At 57.2% G+C, this 16154-nt stretch overlaps 7 protein-coding genes across 7 annotated transcripts; 4 read left to right on the top strand and 3 right to left on the bottom strand.

The window, feature by feature from the left end:
• The first annotated feature begins 63 nt into the window (after positions 1-63).
• Positions 64-1108, top strand: BDY17DRAFT_304310 (HAD-like domain-containing protein). The gene has a single exon (XM_033734708.1). It carries the CDS (start codon positions 168-170, stop codon positions 891-893), a length of 726 nt encoding a protein of 241 aa, XP_033586196.1. The 5' UTR covers positions 64-167; the 3' UTR covers positions 894-1108.
• A 449-nt stretch (positions 1109-1557) lies between these two features.
• On the top strand, positions 1558-7350 carry BDY17DRAFT_257049 (uncharacterized protein; the record flags this gene model as incomplete). Its single annotated transcript, XM_033731655.1, has 1 exon — positions 1558-7350. The coding sequence occupies one exon, from the start codon at positions 1558-1560 to the stop codon at positions 7348-7350; it is 5793 nt and encodes a 1930-aa protein (XP_033586195.1).
• A 353-nt stretch (positions 7351-7703) lies between these two features.
• Positions 7704-8674, bottom strand: BDY17DRAFT_257007 (uncharacterized protein; the record flags this gene model as incomplete). Its single annotated transcript, XM_033731650.1, has 3 exons — positions 7704-8236; positions 8287-8531; positions 8592-8674. 3 exons carry the CDS (start codon positions 8672-8674, stop codon positions 7704-7706), a joined length of 861 nt encoding a protein of 286 aa, XP_033586194.1.
• A 606-nt stretch (positions 8675-9280) lies between these two features.
• BDY17DRAFT_327573 (phosphoribosyltransferase-like protein) lies at positions 9281-11196 on the top strand (the record flags this gene model as incomplete). The annotated part of the gene is made up of 6 exons (XM_033737695.1): positions 9281-9289; positions 9355-9478; positions 9538-9589; positions 9648-9721; positions 9780-10534; positions 10591-11196. 6 exons carry the CDS (start codon positions 9281-9283, stop codon positions 11194-11196), a joined length of 1620 nt encoding a protein of 539 aa, XP_033586193.1.
• Positions 11197-11893: 697 nt separating this feature from the next.
• Positions 11894-13678, bottom strand: BDY17DRAFT_327572 (uncharacterized protein; the record flags this gene model as incomplete). Its single annotated transcript, XM_033737694.1, has 2 exons — positions 11894-11922; positions 11995-13678. The coding sequence occupies 2 exons, from the start codon at positions 13676-13678 to the stop codon at positions 11894-11896; spliced, it is 1713 nt and encodes a 570-aa protein (XP_033586192.1).
• Positions 13679-13837: 159 nt separating this feature from the next.
• On the bottom strand, positions 13838-15109 carry BDY17DRAFT_304303 (uncharacterized protein). Its single transcript, XM_033734707.1, has 3 exons — positions 14974-15109; positions 14825-14903; positions 13838-14678 (listed from the first exon to the last, which is right to left on the bottom strand). Exons 1-3 carry the CDS (start codon positions 14992-14994, stop codon positions 14323-14325), a joined length of 456 nt encoding a protein of 151 aa, XP_033586191.1. The 5' UTR covers positions 14995-15109; the 3' UTR covers positions 13838-14322.
• Positions 15110-15170: 61 nt separating this feature from the next.
• On the top strand, positions 15171-16153 carry BDY17DRAFT_304301 (uncharacterized protein). The gene has a single exon (XM_033734706.1). It carries the CDS (start codon positions 15296-15298, stop codon positions 15893-15895), a length of 600 nt encoding a protein of 199 aa, XP_033586190.1. The 5' UTR covers positions 15171-15295; the 3' UTR covers positions 15896-16153.
• The last annotated feature ends 1 nt before the right edge of the window (position 16154 follows it).

Raw genomic sequence — 16154 nt, 5'->3', positions numbered from 1 at the left:
GCCCTGCAAAGCGGGCCGATGTCAGAGTCCACTCAATTTGGAAGGTCGCCGATCAAAGAAGTCACATACAACCTCACTCATTACAAAACATACCCGTACGTGGAAGTCTTGAGCGCAAACCATCTCGAAACTCCACCATGCCCCATCTCAAACGATCCAGATAGCCAATGTCTCCACCCAAAAGGCACGTCGTCTTCGACGTAGTAGGCACCTGCGTTTCGTTCGACGCCTATTACCAACGCATCGACGCCGTGCTCGGCCCCCGGCTCAGGAAAGAAACCATTTCGGCGCAACACTTCGGCTTCACGTGGCAAACGGCTGCGGAGTTGGAATTCACCTTCCTCTCCATCTCGGGCAGCTACAAGGCGTACAAAGACGTGCTTCGCGGCCTCTTTTACCGCACGCTTTACTTTTGCGGGGTCGCGGAGCCGAGAGCGTTCGCTACTGATGAGGAGAGGGATGAATGTATTGATGGCTATTCAAGTCTGGAGTTGAGGCCTGGGTGTCGGGAGTGCTTTGAGGTGCTGCGCGAGAACGGCTTTACAGTGTGGTGTTTCACTACTGGGGACGTGGAGCGGGTGAAGGGGTACTTTGACCGTGCGGGCGTCGATATGCCGATGGAGAACTTTGTTAGTTGCGACGACGTGGGCGTGGCGAAGCCTGCTCTGCCGGCGTACCAGGCGGTTTGGGAGCGGTTGGGAGCCAGTGATGTCAAGTGGTTTGCGGCGGCGCATATGTGGGATGTTGCGGCTGCTACTAAGGTTGGCTTTCGGGGAGCGTGGAGCTCGGTGTACGAGCAGGAGCCGTGTCTTGACGTTTTCAGCGATGCTAAGATGGAGGTTGTTGCTGGGAGTTTGGTCGACATGGCGCGGGAGATTGTTAGGCGGTCGTAGATTGGGCGGAACAACTCATGTCTCGCGCCCGCTATGCATATCTTAAGCGGTAGCCATGGATTGACATCGAAGGTATGGAAAGCGTATTTGCTTTGGGAAGAACGACGATGCGCAATTAGTATTACGGCCTACACCAGAGAACACACACTCGAGACTGGACCGCGCATCTGGTGAGGCTCATAGATAGGGATGTAGTGATGGTCTTCGATATGCGAACTCCAGCCACGCCTGACGAAAGTCTTGGCACGGCGCTCCTTTCAGACCCTCCGAAACTCTAAACGCGCAACGTAGAATGAATGAGCATATTGCATCTGACCTCGGACTCGACGACCACTTGCTCACATTCCCCGATGCCCCTGCCATGAAAGACGAACCAAATTAATGGTGCCAATGTCGAGTTGAATGGAATACACTACGACATCCTCAGAACATGGCCGAACTAGAGGGCGCGCAGGTGCCCGCGGAGCAGCCGGAGGTGCCTGAGGGAGATGTGGAGGATGTCGATGCACAACAGGCCTCCAAGGTCCGCCTTGGAGATGATCAAGAGCCGGATTCTCCTGAACACAGTACAGAGATAGAGGTGCCTCCTGCCGCCTCCGCCGAGTCATTACCGCAATCGACGGGAGAGGAGAGCGAGGACCACCAGGCCCCAGCATCCGTTCCGATGCAAGCATCTGCACAAAATGGGGACCATGCTGCTACCCTTCCGCATCATGAGCCGCCTCCGCCAACCGCCCCCATAGATACTACGACCGCCGCTGGGCGTATACCTCGCGAGCGCACCGATTCCCAATCCACCACCGCCACCACTTCCACCCGACCCACTGCCCGAGTCACTCGCTCAAGCATGGTCTTCATTATCAAAGCCTTGGAAGACATTGCCAATTCGAAAGATGCGAAGAAGCGGAAAGCTCTGGGCGATGCCGCGCAAAGAGCACTCCAGGCGATAAATGGGGCGCAGGGCGATACATTTCAGATCGACCCCGAGATCATCTTCGAACCGCTGAGCCTGGCGACAGAGGCGACAACTGTCTCTGTGGTTACGGCTGCGTTGGACTGCATCGGAACACTGATCAGCTATTCCTACTTCTCCCTCCCTGCCCCATCGGACCCTGCCGCTGGCGCATCTCCTCCCGAGAAACCACCTCTTATCGACCGCGCAATCGACACAATATGTGACTGCTTCCAGGGCGAGGCCACACCGAACGAAGTCCAGATGCAGATCCTGAAGAGTCTGCTGGCTGCTATCCTCAATGACAAGATTGTGGTTCACGGCGCGGGTTTGCTCAAGAGCGTTCGTCTGCCATACAATATTTTCTTGTTGAGCAAGAGCAGTGCGAATCAACAGATTGCTCAAGGGACGCTGACCCAGATGGTGGGAACGGTGTTTGAGCGGGTCAGTGCACGGTTACGAGCGCGCGCCATACGAGCGCAGTCGAAGACCAGTCTAGAGAACGTGTCTGCGGAGCCGAAGGCGAATGGAGATGCATTGCATGCATCAGCCGGGGATGATACACCCACAGCATCCACTCCCGCGACGGAAGCAGAAGATCCCATGGGTGAAGAGCGGCAGAAGATGACGCTGCAGACGTTCGAGACCAGACAAAGCTTCGACGACTCGCGACTCACGGACTCTGCTCCTACAACGGTGACCCGAGCGAGGAGAAGTGGCACTCTGGGCAAGCAGCACTCTTCAAGAACGGCCTCTGGCCACGACCTTCCCTCCATCACCGTCCAGGGCGAAGGCGCGGATTCCATCATCTCCGAAGACGACGAAGAGGACGAAATCTATATGAAAGATGCCTTCCTTGTTTTCCGTGCCATGTGCAAGCTCTCCACCAAACCTCTGCGCGTCGAAGATGCGCTGGATGTGCGGAGTCAGGGGATGAGAAGTAAGCTCTTGAGCTTGCACATCATCCACACGATCCTCTTCAACCACTCCGTGGTATTCACGTCTCCTCAAGCTACCATCAGAAGTCCGGGTTCTCGCGAAGCAACCGGCTTCACCCAAGCAGTCAAGCAGTATCTTTGCTTAAGTCAAAGCCGGAATGGTGCTAGTTCCGTGCAGAAAGTATTCGAGGTCTCCGCCGAGATCTTTTGGTTGATGACAAAGTATCTCCGGCCGCAGCTGAAACGAGAACTGGAGGTCTTCCTGAAAGAAATCTATCTGGCTATCCTGGATAAACGCGCCGCACCAACTTGGCAGAAGACGTGTGTCGTTCAAAGCCTGTTTGCGCGTGTTAGTGCGGATCCGAAGGCTTTGGTCGAGATCTATCTCAACTACGACTGCGACAATACAGCGCTCGACAACATCTATCAACGCATCGTGGAGCATGTCAGTAAAGTGGCGAGCACTCCCGTGCCCGTGAATGCGATGCAGCAGCAGGCGTACATGGAGCAGAACAAGACGCTTTCGTCTGCAGGTGGTGATTGGAAAGAGAGGGGGACGCTGCCTCCTAGTCTCACTACTGCAAGCATGGTCGCAGGTGCACCACCCGTCTTTGACAAGGACGAGGGCTTCCCTCCAGAATACGCCATGAAGATGCAGAGCCTGGAATGTCTTATCGAAGCGCTCAGGAGTATGGCGCAATGGAGCCAACATAGTACCCCAGACGGCTCACTCAGCCATGTGGCAGTTGACGCCGACGGTCGACCATCAGTCGAGGAGATTCGGGAGAGCATCGACACGAGGGGTGGCGAATCCATTGTCTCTGCGCTATCTGGGTTGGAGCAGACACCTGGCGTCGAAACACCACCACCCATGTCCGATGATCCGGCGGAGCTCGAGAAAGTCAAGGCGAGAAAGACGGCGTTGAATAACGCTATCCGACAGTTCAACTTCAAGCCCAAGAGAGGAATCAAACAATTGATCTCGGACGGGTTCATTCCATCCAGTGATCCGAGCGCGATCGCAAGCTTCTTGCTGAGTAGTGAGCGGATCAACAAGAAGTCTTTGGGCGAATACCTAGGCGAGGGGGAAGAGGACAACATTAAGATCATGCACGCCTTCGTCGACGCGATGGATTTTGCACGCACTCGGTTTGTGGATGCACTCAGGCGCTTTCTGCAGAGTTTCCGACTCCCTGGCGAAGCACAAAAGATCGATCGGCTGATGCTGAAGTTTGCGGAGAGGTACTGCAGCGGGAACCCGAACGCCTTTGCAAACGCCGATACTGCTTACGTTCTGGGCTATTCGGTCATCATGTTGAACACCGATCAACATTCCGCCCAGGTGAAGGTGCGCATGACGGTGGAAGACTTTATCAAGAACAACCGTGGGATCAACGACAATGCGAATTTGCCGGATGAGTATTTGACGGGCATCTACGAAGAGATTCAACGGAACGAGATTGTCCTGGACACCGAGCGTGAGAATGAGGCGAATCTGCGCGGTGCGCTACCTCAGCCAAGTAATCAGGGAGGCCTTGCCAGCGTCATTGGTTTCAGGCGCGACGCCGGCCTGCACGCCACCGCACAAGCAAGTGAGGAAATGTCGAACCGCACGGAGCAATTGTACAGGAGCATTCTGCGAACCCAGAAGCGTGGGGGCGTTGTTGCGAATTCGCGAGGAAGATTCATGTCTGCGCTCAAGTCGCAACATATCGGGCCGATGTTCAATGAAACCTGGATGAGCTTCTTGACCGCACTATCGGGATGCGCACAAGAGACCCAGAACATCGAGACCATTCGGCTATGCATGGAAGGGCAGAAGCTGGCGATCAAGATTGCCTGCCTGTTCGATCTTGCGGATCCACGACAAGCTTTTGTCGCGAGTCTGGCGCGCAGCACGAACTTGTACAACTTGAGCGAGATGAAGGCGAAGAACGTGGAGGCGTTAAAGGTCTTACTGGATATTGCGCATACCGAGGGCAATCTGCTCAAGGAAAGCTGGCGAGACATCCTCACGTGTATCTCGCAGCTCGATCGGTTCCAGCTGATCTCCAGTGGCGTGGAAGAGGGCGCCGTTCCGGACGTGATGCGCACGCAGAGCGGTACACAGCCGAATGGAGTTTCACGAAAAGGCGCAGCTGCGCCTCGGAGATCGACCAACAGACCACCCACTGGTGGGAACTACCAAAGTGAGATTGCCGAAGAAAGTCGAAGTGCAGATATGATACGCGGCGTGGACAAGATCTTCACCAACACCGCCAACCTATCGGGAGAGGCGATTGTGCACTTTGTGCGTGCCCTGACTCAGGTCAGCTGGCAGGAGATTCAGAGCTCCGGCCAAAGCGACAGCCCGCGGACATACAGTCTCCAGAAGCTCGTGGAGATTTCCGCATACAACATGCTGCGCGTGCGCTTCGAGTGGAACAACATCTGGCAGATTCTTGGGCAACACTTCATCGATGTCGGGTGCCACAATAACACCCACGTCGTCTTTTTCGCGCTCAACAGTCTGCGCCAGCTGAGTATGCGGTTTATGGAGCTCGAGGAATTGCCCGGCTTCAAATTCCAGAAGGACTTCCTCAAGCCGTTTGAGTTCATCTTGAGCAACGCCAATCAAGTCGCGGTCAAGGACATGGTGCTCCGATGCTTGATCCAAATGATCCAGGCGAGGGGCGACATGATCCGCAGCGGCTGGCGTACAATGTTTGGCGTCTTCACCGTCGCTGCGAAGGAGCCTTACGAGGCCATCGTCAACCTGTCCTTTGAGAACGTCACTCAGGTCTACAACGACCGCTTTGGGGTTGTTGTTAGCCAAGGAGCGTTTGCGGATCTTATTGTGTGCCTGACGGAGTTCAGCAAGAATATGCGATTTCAAAAGCGATCTTTGCAGGCCATTGAGACGCTGCGATCCAGCGTTCCCAAGATGCTTCGAACTCCGGAATGCCCGCTCAGCTGGAAGGCGCCGGGGACAAAGGACAAGCCGCAAGCCGAGAACATTCCCAAGCAGCCGAGTCGTCAGACCGAAGAAGAGCAGTTCTGGTTCCCGGTTTTGTTTGCGTTCCATGATGTCCTCATGACGGGTGAGGATCTGGAGGTGCGAAGTCGCGCGCTGAACTACTTGTTTGAAACGTTGACGAGGTATGGTGGCAATTTCCCGCGAGACTTTTGGGATACGCTGTGGCGACAACTCTTGTACCCGATCTTCATGGTGCTTAAAGATCGCAAGGCTCTCAACCATGAGGCGGCGAATCATGAGGAGCTCTCGGTGTGGCTCAGCACTACCCTGATCCAGGCCCTGCGCAACATGATCAGCCTCTTCACGCACTTCTTCGAAAGTCTGGAGTACATGCTGGATCGCTTCCTCGATCTCTTGGCCCTGTGTATCTGTCAGGAGAATGACACTCTGGCACGGATCGGCAGCAATTGCTTGCAACAGCTGATCTTGCAAAATGTGACCAAGTTCCAACCTCTGCACTGGGAGCAGATTGTGGGGTCATTCGTGGATCTCTTTGCCAGGACAGAGGCTCGAGAGCTCTTCTCAGCCGCCACGTCGAGCTCGTACGAGAAGCGAGAAGGGTCATTCAGCAATGGCATCGTGGCCGAAGGCGCAAAATCACCGTCCGAAGACGTCACGCCGCTGTTCGCAAACCACGCATTACAAGCAAACGGCACTCCAACCGGCAAAGAAGAACACACTTCCCCCGCCCTCCGAACAGAAGACGCCCTCTCCCTCTCCACCGATGCCGAACGCGCCCTCTCCCCAGCCCCCAGCAAACCCCACCCCTCCGAACTCGAAGACTTCAACTCGACCAGCAGCAAGCCCGCGGCGCCCATCGTCGTCACCGCCGCGCGCCGCCGCTACTTCAACCAAATCATCACCAAATGCGTGCTGCAGCTCCTCATGATCGAGACGGTGTCGGAGCTGTTCAACAACGACGCCGTCTACGACCGCATCCCCTCCCATCTCCTCCTCCGCTTGATGTCGCTGCTCAAGAAATCCTACCACTTCGCCAAGCGCTTCAACGAGGACCGCGACCTGCGCACCCGCCTCTTCTGCGAGGGCTTCATGAAGCAGCCGCCCAACCTGCTCAAGCAGGAGTCCGGCTCCGCGTCGGTGTACGTCCTCATTCTGCTGCGCATGTACAGCGACGGGAGCGACGAGCGCGCCGCTTCCCGGCCTGAGACGGAGGCGGCGCTCATCCCGCTTTGCAACGACATCGTGCTCTCCTACCTGAGTCTCGACGAGGAGACGCAGCAGCGCAACATCGTCACCTGGCGCCCCGTCGTGGTGGACGTGCTGGAAGGCTTGAATGCGTTTCCCGAAGCGGATTTTGGCCGCTTGGTCGAGACGTTTGCGCCGCTCGCTGTCGGGCTTATGAGTCGCGAGATGGGGCCGGAGTTGCAGCGCGCGGTGCAGGGGTTTTGGTTGAAGGTTTGTGAGGTGCGCTTGGGGATTGAGAGGGGGTTGATGGAGGTGGGCATGCCGGCGCTCGGGAGTCCGAGTTCGCCTACTTTGAGGGGAGGAGGGGGGTTTGGGATGCAGAGGAGGATGAGTAGGCAGAGGTAGATTAGGGATGTAGGTTGAGTGGAATGCTAGAGAATTTTAAGGACTTAGGACATTTGAATACGATGAGTGTAAAAAGGAAGAAAAACTCGCTAGTGGTCTACAATCGAAGCAGATAGATTCATCCGTGGCCATCGACGCTTGAGACTCCTCCTTCTATTCCCCTTCGCCTGGCAACAAACACGCTAGGATAATAGCTCATCTCTTACTCGCGCGCAGTGTCATTGACACTCAATCTCTCTCCCATCCCGTTCGTCTCTCCCCCTTCTAACGTTCCGTGGTCTCATGTTCGGCACACCGCTGTGCGCCTGGATTCGACATTACTGGCCAAGCTGCGTGGCCTCTCCAGGCCAGACTTACGAAGCCTTCTTCTGCGTCGGCGACTGCGGCGAGACGTACTTGTTGAAGTCGGTGGCATCGTGCGCCTTGACCGCGGCGCCCTTGGCCTGCTCCCACACGTTCTTGGCGACAGGAGGGACATCCTGGCGATTGGCGAGGGCATCGCCCCTCGCGCCCAACTGGCGCAACATGCCCTGGACAAAAGTGCTCTGGGACAGACGGGCGCGCAGGAAGACGGTGTAGATGGCGATGAGGATCCAGCTGCCCTTGGTGAAGATGATGGCGGAGCCGAGCAGGCGGAACCACAGGGCGATTTCGAGGCCGGCGACGAGGGACATGCTGAGGTCGTAGTAGTCTTTGACGAAGCGGCCGATGGTGTCGCTGAGGCCGGTGGGCTTGGGTTTCTGGCCTGCTGGGGGCGGGGTGGATTGCTGGATGGCGGGCAGCAGGATGCCGCGAGTGTAGGTTGCGATGTGGAAGATGCTGTAGACGGTGAAGGGGAGGAGGGCGAGGGGGAATTGGCGGGAGAAGAGCCAGGTGATAGCCATGACTGGGGGGGTGTTAGTTAGGTAGAAAGAAGGGGGGGTAGGGGAAACGAACTCAGGTATTGCACATTCTCATCGCCGAGCAGAGCCAGGGGGCTGCCCTGACCCCGTCCACTCTTTTGCCGGGCGCGGTAGCCCTTGAAGACGACGATGCCGTATGTCAAGGCAGCCGCGACAAAGGCGGTGCGGTAGGAGAAGCGGGCCCATTTGCTGGTAGGGTTGAAGGTGATGTAGCTGAGGGTGTAGCGGACGGTGCAAAACAAGAGGGTGACGTGCCCTACGAACCACGCGAACTGGAGGCTGTGGATGGAAGGAGCGTTAGTGGGTGTTTGGTGAGCAGAAGAGTGGAGGGAAGATTACGTTTGAGCGAGCTCCAATAGGCGCTGTTGGAGAGGCTTGGATGCCGCGGAGGGCTGCTGGGGAGAAGTGGGTGATGGAGCCATTGTGGGTGTTTGGGCGGGTCAGTTGGTGGATGAGGGATGCCGATGGTGAGGATGATGGGTGGAGAGAGGTGGGGAAGAGTGAGAGGGGAGGGGGAGGTTTGATTGAGAGATGAAGTGAAAGACACGTCTGGCGGATGGGGAAAGCAGGACGGAGGAGATGAAAAGCTGTGGCCGGCAACGTCATTGCCAAAGGGTCCAAGCGCGCGCGCTGCTGGGATGTGCACTTGCGCTTACCTTACGACACGTGTGTCTGGCATCATTCAGCCACCCATGGACGAATCAAGGCATCAATGCGTGGATGTACATGAGTTGTCGGTAGATGGGTCGTCGACGACATCGCGACTGCTGCGTCTGCATCGCACCTTCCCACCATCTCACCTGTAAGTGTGTGTCCGCTGTCGCACGTGATTCTCTTGGCAGCGTCGGGAAATTCTCAGGTCGGTGAAGCTTGAAGAAACCAAAATGTTCGTCATGTGTCTCCATATGTTCCACAAGCACACCTCACCACACAACTACGCTCTTCAAGCCCCATGATGCGTGTCCAAGACACTCCGTCCCCCTCCCTCCAGCCCTTCAGGTGACTCCACACCCTCACTTGAGCCCAAGATGCGTCAGGTATTGCTCCCCTCACCCCGCCATCCCTCCCTCTTCACCACCCCAGGCTGACCAGACAGAACCAGGTGTGCATCTTCTCCGGCTCCTCCCACCCCCAACTCGTCCAATCCATCTGCGACCGCCTGGGCCAGAAGGTTTCCAAGGCCAATCTCAAGAAATTCGCCAATGGCGAAACCTCCGTAGAGATCCGTTCGTGATCCCAATGGCTTCTCAACCCCCATAGCTCGGCAACTGACGCCGCTCCTTAGAGACGTCGGTGCGCGATCAAGATGTCTTCATTGTTCAGAGTGGCAGCGGAGGGTGAGTGAACACAACCACATCCTCATATCGCATGAACAATGGCTAAACCGGTGCACAGCATCAATGATAATGTCATTGAAATGCTCATCATGATTGCCGCCTGCAAAGGCGGCTCTTCTCGCTCCATCACCGGTACACCTCCTTCACAACTCCTCACCCTACTTCACTCCCCCGCTGATACCACCCTCAGCTGTCGTCCCCTACTTCCCCTACTCCAGACAAAGCAAGCAAAAAACCCATCGATCCGCCATCACCGCCAGAATGCTCGCCAACCTCATGCGCGTTGCCGGCGTCGACCACGTCGTCACCATCGATCTTCACGCCACCCAAATGCAAGGCTTCTTCAAGTGTCCGGTCGACAACCTCCGAGCCGAGCCGCTCATCGCGAAATGGATCCGATTGAACATCCCCGACTGGCGAGAGGCGGTGGTGGTCAGCAAGAATCCTGGCGGCACAAAACGCGTCACCTCTCTCGCAGACGTCTTGCAGTTGAGCTTTGGCATAGTCACCACGGACCGGCGAAGACAGCACCCACCGGGGAGCATGCACAACAGCGCAATCTTTGAACCGATTGGAACAGATGGCACAAATGAGCCGGGCACACTCAAGGAAGAGGCCGCACTCGTGGAGGAATTCGAGCGTGCAACCATCCAGCCCGATTCCGCACAAACAAATCATTCTACAAACGGCTGGCGTCCTCGCCCTCACCGCTCCGTGAGCACGACATCCAACAACATGCGGAATCGTTTATCTAACGGCCATGGCGACTACACCTCCAGTCCTTTGGTCAACTCCACCAGGGCTGCATCGATTACGACTGATGACGAAGGTGACGGCTCCCACCCTCTGCAAAGAGTGACAACGGCCCCTGGCGTCTCCAGGTTGCACCGTGATGATGATGGCTACGAAGATTCCGACGACGACGACGACGACAACACAGATGAGGTACGCCCACAGCTCAACATCATTATGTAGGCACAGCATACTAACACCTCCTCTAGAACGCCCGAGACGTCATCACCGGCCGCCTAATCCACGGCCACATAGTCGACGACGACGACGACTTCGTCTCCATGCGCTCCGCCTCCATCCACGAAACCGACGACCACCCCGCAGACACCATGGCACAAAGCTTCATCTCCACCACATCCGAACGCATGCGCGCGCCCCGCCATGGCCTCGGTGGCACCGGCGACGCGACCGCCTCCGACGAAGAAGAAGAAGAGGCACTTCAAGACCCCGACATCGAAACGACCGTCACCCTCGTAGGCAACGTGCGCAACAAACCCGTGCTCATCGTCGACGACATGATCGACAAAGCAGGCTCATGGATCGCCGCGGCCGAAACGGTGGTGAAGCGCGGCGGCGCGACCAAAGTCTACTGCATGGCGACGCACGGGCTCTTCGGCGGCAACAGTTTGCACGAGCTCGAGCAGTGCGAAGAAATCGAGGCGGTCGTCGTCACCGATGCCTTTCCCATTCCGGCGGAGAAGAAGCGCGGCATTTCGAAGCTCGTCGAGCTGGATGTTAGTGGCTTGTTGGCTGAGGCGATTCGGAGGAACCACTATGGCGAGAGCATCAGTCAGCTCTACCAGCATTTCGAGTGATCTGCTCAAGTCCAAGGAGCGTTTACGTGTTTCACGGCTGGGCGGTGGCCGCGGCTGCGACTGAACACCATCAGGCTCGGTATCAGAGGTATTCACCGTGTACTAATAACTAGCTCGCAAAGAGCAAGGCGGGTTTGTTTGATCATCATATTATACCCAACGCCCGACGTGCAGGCCACGAACCACTGCGGGTATGCCTCACAAGCACGTCTCCACGATTCTCATGGCCGAACTTTCCATCTCCTTGACTCATCTCACTCTCGCCTCAGAAAAGCACGCGTAATACCCAGCGACGCAAGATCTCACGGATCCTGCCCAACTCTCTTCCCTTTTTGCATGGGATTGCTTGGTACGGAGCGCTGGTAGATCGAAATACCCCATCTTCCTCGCTCCCTTCGGGAACAGGGGAAGAGAGGGTCGGTCAGGAAAAGAAGGCATGCCTCTCAGGCGACTTTGATTTATTCTTTGTCGCTTCCGCTCTGGAGGTTTTCACTTCGGGGCGGAGAGAGGGGTGGGCAAGAGAACAGTCCTGGACATTTATTACGTCCATTCTTCTTCTTTTCACTTTGTGCGTGGAGATGGAGGAGAAGAGGGACGTATGTAAGGGTTGATACTGCCTTTTGTCTCTGTGCTAGTGAAAGTACACCGTCGCTCTTTGCTCCTCTCCAATTCAATTCTCATGTCCACCGCCGCTTGTCTACCAGTCATCGTCGTCCTTTTCGTCATCTGAACACAAAAAGAGTCAGCACACAGCCCCGAAACAAATCCAAGGAGAAACAGAGAAAAAGACAAACTCACCAGAATGGCTAACCTTACTCTTCCGCGCCGCAAGCGCACTAGCCAACGCCCCCGCCAATCCACCTTCCGGCGCACCACCCCCAGCTCCGCCCGCACTAGCCGGCGAAACAGCAGGTTCCGCCCCAGGCACCGCCGCAGCACTACGATCCCGCTTCTCGGCATCGGAGACGCGCTTCAGGCGCGCGCCGCCGCGGATGTCGGCTAGGAGGCCGTCGCGGCCTGGCGCGGGGGCGGGAAGTGGTGCGGAGGTGCGGGGTGGCATTGGAGGTGGTGGGGGGCCGCCGGCGGAGGATGATGAGGGTGGGGGAAGAGGTGGAGGTGGTGGAGGCCCGGAAGAGGGTGAGGAGTGGTTTGGGGGTGGGAGGGGGGGTGGAGGTGGAGGTGCGGAGTTTCCGTTTGGTGGTGGGGGGACGGGGCGTGCTGATGAGGGGGGTAGAGGAGGGGGGACGGAGTGCACTGCGTCTCGGGGTGGAGGGGGCGGGGGCCCGCCACTGCTTCTTGCGGGCGGTGGGGGTGGTCCGGTTGAGGAGGTGATTCGTTTGCCGTCGAAGGCGGGAGGGACGGCGTGGGCGCGGCCGTCGGATGGCTCGTCGAGGGGGATTTTGGCTGGGCGGGGCGGTGGAGGTGGGATGCCGCCGTTTGCGCTTTGGCTGTCTGCGCGACTTCGGCTTGGTGCTGCGTCGTTGGCGAATTTACCGGCTTCGGCGAGGGGCGGAGGAGCGCGGAAGCGGGGCCTTGGAGGGGAGGGTGCGCGAGTGGGACTTGACTCGGGACTGGGCGGGCGTGCACCTGTCGTTCCGCTGACTGCTCTCCTTGAAGGAGGCGGCGGCGGTGGTGGGCCTCTGCCTGCACTGCTGCTTGTTCTTTGCGGGGAGAGATCGCTTGCACCGCCTGGAGGTGGCGGTGGAGGCGCTCTTGATCTCCGATCATGCTCTGCAGCGGCTGCGGCGGCCTTGTTCTGCTCTAGATAGCTCTTGATGAAGCCCGCATGCTCCTCGATTTGATCTTCGGTGATTCCCATTGCCTTGAGATCCTGCAAGACAGCCTGCACGGCCGGATCGGTCAGATCGATTCCATGCGAATTGGCCCTCGGTGCAGCAGGCGCGGGGTTGACGCTCGAGTTGATCTCCACTCCTCTGGGGGGAATAATAGTCTGCGGCGGTCCGCTAGGCGCAGAGCTCTTGTGGCTTGAGAAGAGTCCGCCAAAACGATGGTGTTTCCCACCTCCATCCGCCGCACCACCACCACCACCGCCCTGTCCCGCACCATGCCCAAACGGCGTTTTCCGTGTATCCTTCGAAGCATTCTTCTCCCTCTCATCCACCTTCTTCCGAAACTTGCCCGCCTCCTTCTCATCTGCAAAACTCAACCCCATCATACACCCCTCGCCCTCAAACGAGTGAAAGAACGTGCGGTCCTGGTAGTAGTGAAACGGATCGTAGATCTCCATGTCCCAGAGCACGCCGCGGTTGGAGGAGCTGACGTCCACCAGCTTGAACCAGAAGGTGTGGCCGACCATGTCGTCGGCGAGCACGATGGCGCCCTGCAGGCCCGTGTAGGTCCATGTTGGGTTGGAGGGGGTGGAGGCGTAGAGTTTGGCGACGGCGACGGCGTGGATTTTGTTGTTGGGTTTGGGGACGGTGCGTTTGACGATTTGCTTCTCGTCGTCGGTGAGGATGGTCATGGTGCCGGTCTATGCGCTGTTGCTTGATGAGGAGGATTTGAATGGGCCTGCGGGGGTGCGCTGGGCGCTTTGGGGATTGGACGGCAAGCCTATTGAAAGGTGCCTGGGAGTGGCAATGGCCAGTTCGTTGTCCAAGCGGCACAAGGCAGACAGTTCGCTGGTGGCGGAGCGCAATCAAGAGCTCGGCGTGCAAGTCGACTGACGTTGCTTGCCAAGGCCCCGGGCTCGCACAAGCTTTCCCTTCCAAACTCAAATGGCGGAAGATGGTGAGGAGAGACGATTCCGTGAGGATTTACATGGCAGTATGTGTAGATAGCATGAGGAGATGTAGAGAATGGATTGCAGAGGATGTGTGTGTGTCATCAGAACGTGGCATTTTCCTACAACACCGGTGCGCATTCTGCAGCAGAGCCACAGCATGGTTCGCGTCATCAGCCTCTCCTCTCGCGGAGAGTTGGTGCACACCGAGCCCTTGTGCGTAGCAGCACGCAGGACTCTTCCGGTGCGCATCATGGCTTCTGCGTCCCATGCTTTGTCCTCCGCAAATCACAGTTAGGAAGAATGCTCAACCCCAGCTGCGACCAAACTCCCTCGAAACCACCCCAGTAGAGCAAGCAGCACAACAACGACCCCTTTTCACCCCCTCAGATATCATCCACGTCAATCTCCCCACCACTCTCACTGCCGCTGTCATCCTCTCCAAAGTCGAAGCCAACACCACCCTCCTCGTCTCCACCATAGGTATCCGTCTCGTTGATCTTCGCGCTCTCCGGCAGCTCGCCGTACGCCTTCAGACTTCTCGCTTCGTCGGCAGAGTACTTGAGGATGACATCGCCCTTTTCGTCTTGGTAGTCGCGGAGCGACAGCAGGATAATGTCGCCCTGGTTGATCCACACTTTCTTGCGCAGTTTGCCGCGGATATGGGCGAGGCGTTTGCTGCCGTCGAAGCAGAGCGCCTCCAGTCGGCCGTTGCCCAGCATTTTCAGGACTTGGGCGTATTCTGCACGGAGGCAACGTATCAGTATGTAGGCCTTTTTCCTTCTTCAGGCGCTCGCGGGCTGTGCGAGAGCGAGTGCGGCGAGAAGGTTGAGGGAGAGCGAGTGCGGCGAGAAGGTTGAGGGAGGAATGGTATGGGATGTGACGCACCTTGGCCCTCCTCCTTGAATGTGAGTTCGCGCTTCTCATTGTCGTTCTCGTTCTTTCCTCGTCTCCGATTTTTACCTCCCTGCAGTCATCGGCCATCAGTCGCATGTCCTGGTTATTGCCGCAATTGCGGTGAGTGCTGGGAACCCTACCTTTCCCTTATTCTTCGGCATCTTGACCTTTCACTCGGCTGTGGAGATGACGACGTTCGATGTGATGCGGCTTCCTCGCCGGCTTAATTCTGGTGCTGGGTTGTGGTTGTTTGGGAGAATGAGAATGTGGGGGAAGTGAGGCAAATGTGAAGAGAAGTTATACTTGCGTCAGGCGAAGAAAGTGGGGCTCTGCCCTTTCCGCTGAATCATTATGAGCCCAAAGTTTAATCCGGGCAAAGATACCACCACGTCACTCCTCACTCCATATTGTCCTCGGAGCAACATCTTCTCCTCTCGCAACGTGGAATAGTCGCACCCACATATGTCCCGTCGCATCCTCCTCCACAACCAGCCCAAATCTCCGACACCCACGAACACCATCCGCTCCTTTCTCCACCACAACTACCAACCCAACCCTCGACCTCTCAACCCTGCCACATCCCTCACCACAACTCTAGTCGCCTCCGACAGAGCTCACCCCCTCTACCCGCAAGTCCAGCGCGAACTCCAAGCCTTCAACCCCGGCCTTCTGCACTGGAGAGTGCGCACATCCAATGATTTAAGCCCGCGAGGCGTCGTGCGCAGCTGGGCGTTGCGAAGGGTGAAAGTCGCGCTGTTGGCGGAGTTGAGGGAGAGGGGCTTTGCTCGGGATGGGAGGAAATTGGATGGAGGCGAGGGCGACGGGTTGAGGGGCGCGTTGTCTGTTATTGTTGATAGGGGAGGGGGTGCGATTCGTGCGAGTGGGGTGGAGGTGAGGAGGGAGGTTGGCAAGGTGCTGGACGCTGTAATGAGGGCTCACAAGAGAGATCGCGATGAGAAGACTCGTGGTTTGACGGCTGAAAGGGCCGGAGGTGCTGCTCCTCTGAGGATACTACGTGTGAAGTCCGGCCGGGGCGATCGTTCTGACACCTCTCCTGGATGAGTATGCTGCGGAGATTGTGTCTAGCTTGACATAACCCGTTCCATGGCAGTGCATATTGCTGCGACATATTTACTGCGACATGCAGTTGCTGTCTGGCAGCCACGAACGGGCCTTCACGCAGCACGACACAAGGCTGTGTTAAGGTGCTACGACCTCGGGAAATTTGGTCACCAGCTTCAGAACACCAAGCTCTTGGCCATGGAAGATGAGGACAGCAATAACGATATACATGAGCACTCAGTCTCCCATCATTTGTTGT

The sequence above is a fragment of the Neohortaea acidophila genome, assembly GCF_010093505.1.
Source record: "Neohortaea acidophila strain CBS 113389 unplaced genomic scaffold BDY17scaffold_11, whole genome shotgun sequence".
Lineage (NCBI taxonomy): Eukaryota > Fungi > Ascomycota > Dothideomycetes > Mycosphaerellales > Teratosphaeriaceae > Neohortaea > Neohortaea acidophila.
This window is presented reverse-complemented; position numbering and strand designations above follow the sequence as displayed.